Here is a 5,997-nt window from a genome sequence, read left to right as displayed (position 1 = left end):
GAAAAGTTTGGCCCCCCTAATGCGTTCATTGCACCACTTACTTCTCAAAGTCGGCCACTGGGGCAATCTGGCGATGTTCCACATGCCCATTTGGTAGGTCTCGATGGTTTGTAGAATGCTTTGTGACCATCATGAACAATACAAACGTTCTTCCACGTCTTTCGCAATCATCTAATTACCCTCTTTAGGGATAGACTCTTTCTCCACAAAGGCGATCACAGTTCATGCCTCACCAATATTCATACTATATGTAGTCGCTGAAATACAGATTGTGCGTTTATACTTCTATTGCAGCAAAAATATAATGATCAATGCAAATGACTGATTGAGCAGGTTTCATTGATGACTAAATATTTGCTAATGATGAATTAATTAGGCTTAGTAGATTCGTCTCGCCGTTTAGCCTCCACTTATGTAATGGATTTTGTAAATAGTCTACGTTTAATACCCCTAATTAGTATCTAAATATTCGATGTGACACGTGCTAAAAATAAGCAAAGGAACCAAACGCAGCCTTCAGCTTGGCAAGAGACTAGCAATCATCTGCCTTTTTCTTCAATTTTCTTTTTGCCTGTAGTTTCAAGAATTTTTTACTTAAGATGGAGCTCTGTATTGTACTTATACGAGGTGGATCACGTTGCATTGCTAGTGAAGTCAGTCAATTGCTTAGGGTCACCGCGATCACTTGAGTAACAAACTAACAATGGGTACTCGCGACTGGTAAACTGGGCGACCATGCATAAAATTCCAAATCAAATATACGTGTAAATAAAAAGTGGCCGGAGTTTCAGAGAATTATAGCAACCGATCAAACTGCAGTGAACATGGCACATTAGGCTATAGTTTGTGATTTTAGTGATTGAGTGATAATATAGTCATTGGGACTAATGCTTTGTCTAGCATGTATCTTGTAGGTTTTCTAGGCCCTAAGAATGTAAACCAAACCATGGCAAGGTCCAGATCATGGTATTCTTGATATCCAAATCATGGTATTCAAGTATCCAAGCTATGGTATTCATGTGACCAAGCCATGGTATCTAGAATTATTTTATGGTATTGAAGCATCCAAATGATGGAGAAAATTCTAGAGCATCCAAGTGACGGTATCTTCAGTGTGCAAGTGGTGGCGCGTAGAAGAAAAATGGCACCATCGGATGTTCCGATGCCCTATCTGAGAAGCGTCGGAGCAACCATCGAATCAATTGGTACAACAGAAAAATAGGAAAAAGAGTCAAGACCATCGGATGTTCCGATGATAGGTTTTCTAGTAGTGTCGGATGAATTCTGGGACGAATTTTAGTGTCTTTGCAAGCTATATGTCCAGGAAGGATTTAACAAGGCCAAGGTGGCCATAGGTCAGGCTCAACCTACTGGCCTAGATGTTACGTTGTATTGTCTACCAGATGGCTATGCCAAAGTTAACTTGATTCTCTCATTAAGAAGAGTTATGGTATAATGGAGTTGGACTTTGCCGCAAGGGGTGAGTCGAGAAAACTTAAGCATAATCTTGGATTATTTTTGGCTTGGAGGAGACTCTACATATCCTTTGACTCATCAGACTCTCATGATTCTGATGATAATAGCGATCGTGGACATGACCCGATGCTGCCACTAAGGGATCCAACACCGCCATGTGAAAGGGATCCAAACTCACCGCCTCGAAGGGATCCAACCCCACCACCTCAAAAGGAACCAACCCCGTCGCCAAGTTCGAGGAGCCCGCCATCAAAGAAGAGATCATCCAACCCCACCGCCTCAAAAGGAACCAACCCCGCCGTAAGCTCGTTTCCTAAGGCCAAGGGCACTACAAAGAAAAAACCGGTTAATGTCAGCATAACATCGCTCTTCAAGGTAGTAGATGAGGTGCCAGTTAGTCTAGAAGCTGTTGCGCATTTCCAGAAGCATTTCATAAAGCCACAAACGCTATAACCAGAAAAACTGCCCTAAGACTTTAAGTGAACCATTAGCAAAAGCCATTTGATTAAATATTCAAAGGTTGTGCACAATGAAAATTTAAAGCAGATAGAGCAGAGGAAGGCCCTTTTTGAGGCGAACAATATTACTGAGGAACAACTTCTAGCAATGGAGTATATAGTCAAGATCCTCTAGTGGAGCAGCTTGTGCCTATTGTATGGAAGTTTGAGCTACGATAGGATCTAGTCAAGACGAGCATGATCCCCCAGTTACCCACGAAAATGAGACACTTACATGAGTAGTACAAACAACAGAGCGCCACCATGTTTGGTGCGAGTTACACAAAGCATGATATCCACAAGAAGGATAACAATGAATTATGGATTTATTTCGAAGAATTATTTCAGTTCTACCAACAACGAGCCCTTGACATCTCAATCATGGGCTTGTGGACTTTGTAAGTATCGTCGCTAACATGTATTACGAGTTCTTTACTAAGTGGCCTATACATATAACTTCATTCTTTTGTAGGATGAAGTCTTATACGTGCCATGAAAATAGGATTAAGGATGTAGGCTTCTTGGACCCTACTACTGTGAATGAGAAGACATTAAAAGCTTCAGAAATGACGAGTTACTTGCTTAAGGCTTTTTTGTCCTTGAATACGAAGAAACACGTACTTCTCTCCTACAACTGCTTGTAAGTGAATATGATCCTTAGTTATCGTAAGGCACTTGTTGTCAAGCCTTTAATTCATTCGTTGCATGAAATATATGCAGCAATCATCATGTCCTCATTGATATATACCTTGAGGAGAGTAACATCAGCATTTATGACTCAAAAAAGAAGGTAACGAAAATATGTCCAACCACTCATTGACCTATTGAACAAGTAAATAAAGAAAATCACTTTTTTATTTATGTGTTGGATTTTGTTTGTTAGATTTGCGTTCATCTAATCGTATTCACTGTTCGTAATGTCAAATAGGGTCTTCGCTAGATATAGTAAGAAAAGCAAGATTCATAGACCTTTTTGGGGAGACTTCACTGTTAATGAAAAACAATGGATCCTAAGGCAGCCTAATGGTAACGATCATTGCAGGTTTTATGTTATGTATTGGATGCATTGTTTCAGTGGGGCATAAACCGGCAGTGATGTTGTCTATCATGACTGCCGGCTTGAGATGTGGTACCCCATCACCGACATTATATCAGACGACGGATCCCAAACTGGCGGTGAAGGCCGCTTTTGGAGCCGACAGTGATAGGATGTTGTGGAGTAGTGCAACATGGATTTTTTTTATATTTTTTAGTTTAGTATTTTACAAACATTTATGGTCTAAAAAAAATTGCAAATCTATACCTATACCGCCGTTTAAAACGGCGGAAGGTGTACTATAGCAAGCTACCACCACCCTTCCCTTGGTAGTACACTTTTAAAAAATCATAACTAATTCATATGAAATTGGATGGAGATAAAGTTTCATATCTAAAATTAAGTTTTAATCTGAAACTTGTGTCGATTGTTTGAGCACCAAGATGACACCAAATGAAAACAGTTTGGACTACAAAGTTGTAAATTATATAAAACTTATCTCTATCCGAGTTCATATGAATTAGTTATGATTTTTTTGAATATGTGTTGCCTAGTTTGAGATCTAAAATTTGAATTTTAGATCTAAAACTTGTGTCAATTATTTGAGCACCAAGATGATACTAAATGAAAAAAGTTTGAACTACAAAGTTGTAGATCTCGTCGAGATCTACAATTTCTATATAAAGTTTATCTCCATCCAAATTTATATGAATTAGTTATGATTTTTTAAAAGTATACTGCTGAGGGGGAAGTTACCGCCGGTTCCACTAGCAGTAACTTGCTACGGCGGTACACGATGGTACACGTATAGATTTGAAAATTTTCATTAGACATATATTTTTGCAAAATATTAAAATAAAAAATATAAAAATAAAAAAATTTCTGCAACGTGCCATGGGCTTGTGGAGAGGAGGGCTGCCGCTGGGTCTTCTTCAATGCTGTCGTGGGCTTTTGTAGCAGAAAAGTCGATGGATTATTTGATTGGGCCGAGATGGGCCCTGCCTGATCGGGCACAGTGGTGGCACTTAAAAAAAATCTAGCAGAGTGCCATGCTACTCAATTCGGTGTTCTTAGCACATAGTAAGAAATGAAAGAAATGGTGTCATTAAAGACAAACAGTAGGTCGAGCCAGCTTCGGCCTTAGCTAATAAGCTCCGACCCTGTGTAGATGATTATTCTTAAACAAGCCCTCGATGATCGAGAGGACTTAGTTGATCATGGGACTTAGTTGATCATGGGAGCTCATAGAGGCAGAGCACAGTCCATCATAGAGGGGCACAACAAGCTTGGTCCAATTACTTTTATGCTGACCTGAAACATGTTGGCTCAAACGAATGCAAATACGAGTATAACTTTCTGCGAGCAACAACACACAGGCCCTGGGCTTTTGATGTTATATATTGTCAAGGACATTGTAACGAGCATCCAAAGTCGTAACTATAACACTTGAATTAGAAATAAGCATTCTGATTATTATTCATTGAGCGCGAGAATCAAAGAGTTTACAACATAATTAATCACAACATAACCAAGAAAGCTGATGGCTTCATTGATGTTTTATTGAGATAAACACATGTTGCAACACCTGTTTTGAGTGAGCTACCACAAGAACATGAGCCTCATGACAGGTTTAATTTATTGAGTTACAGAATCTTTTCTTAGGATTGACCACCCTGGCCAGAGCCAGATCCGGATGCACCTCCATAGCCTCTAGCATACCCACCATCACGACCACCAGCTGAGCCGCCGCCACCTCCCCCACCATTCGCTGAGCTTCCACCACGGGGGCCATAGACATTACCTGACCCTATGCCTCTTCCTGATCCTGAACCGGAACCATCACCATTGAGGGGACCGCCTCCTTGGCCACCCCCACCGCCACTACCTCCAGCACCTGAAAATCCACCACCATAGAAGCCAACAGTGTTTCCATTACCTACAGCAGACCCAGAACCAGCTCCATAACCTCCATTGTTACCACCACCACCACCTCCTCCTTCACCCCTAGCCATCGAGTCGCCGGTCCCATAGAGCCCACCGGGACTGTTACTAGCCCCGGAAGATCCATAACCGGAACCGGATCCAGAACCATAACCATTTGAGGACCCTCCCCCTGCCCCTCCTCCCCCTCCCTGACTATTGGCACCGGTTGTTGGGTGTTCCCAGTCGAACTCCCTTGCTTTGGATAAATTAATGCCCAAGAGGACGACAAAGCCAATAGCTAAGAGCTTATTGCCTTCCATTTTGACTTGATTTGGTGTGGAAGATGAAATGAGCTGAATGCTGGGTGCTTGACTGCTGTGGGATTTATAGAGGTTGAGCCCAGACGTACGATTACTTCATTATGTTAAGAGAAAGTTGGTGGCGTGAATTGCTGTTGGATTGTTTTTTTTAATTACAATGCTAGCTAGAACTCCATGTTGCGAGTTGTATCTGTGTTACTGTGTACTTCTATGGATTATATAACTGCTGGTGTACCACGTCAGATCTGATCAATGCCATATGCCAATCAATGCAGTTGATACGATGAGTATATGGGTGACAGAAGCATGAGCTGAAGGGCATTAATTAATTAGTTTGGCCTGTGCCCCCGTAAACTTGATCAGCATTGCCATGTTCACTGATGCATGAGCCAGCATGCATGCGCGCGCGGGCAAACAAGCCCTAGAGAGCGGCTGTCAACGCAACCAGTTTGCTGCATCTTCACGTGGTACAGATACAGATACAGTACGTAGTGATCATTAGAAGATTTTAGCAGCATGATCCACTTTTCTCTCCCCCAGATGGATGCTCTCGAATCCTCGACCACTGCCTAGCGTGAGCATTGCATATGAAATTGTTATTGTGATTGCGTCGTGCAGAGATATCGCAGCATCGTTTCAGTCATATTACCCCACTGAGGTCACACTGTCGGTTAGTTCTTCTCTCGGTCTGACTAACTCAGCATGGACATACGCAAGGTTCACGTTCTGTTTTGTTTAGCAGATT

The 5,997-nt window shown here is 41.7% G+C and overlaps 1 protein-coding gene across 1 annotated transcript; it reads right to left on the bottom strand.

The window, feature by feature from the left end:
* Nucleotides 1-4,667: 4,667 nt before the first annotated feature.
* On the bottom strand, nt 4,668-5,021 carry LOC101778947 (putative glycine-rich cell wall structural protein 1). The gene has a single exon (XM_012848990.1). It carries the CDS (start codon nt 5,019-5,021, stop codon nt 4,668-4,670), a length of 354 nt encoding a protein of 117 aa, XP_012704444.1.
* Between the last annotated feature and the right edge of the window lie 976 nt (nt 5,022-5,997).

The sequence above is a fragment of the Setaria italica genome, chromosome IX (genome assembly GCF_000263155.2).
Source record: "Setaria italica strain Yugu1 chromosome IX, Setaria_italica_v2.0, whole genome shotgun sequence".
NCBI lineage: Eukaryota > Viridiplantae > Streptophyta > Magnoliopsida > Poales > Poaceae > Setaria > Setaria italica.
The sequence above is the reverse complement of the archived record's forward strand: the minus strand, read 5'-3'. Positions and strand labels throughout refer to the sequence as shown.

Bases quoted from the DNA above. Each gene is read 5' to 3' on its own strand.
- LOC101778947 (XM_012848990.1), bottom strand. From the start codon at position 5,021: ATGGCTAGGGGTGAAGGAGGAGGTGGTGGTGGTGGTAACAATGGAGGT.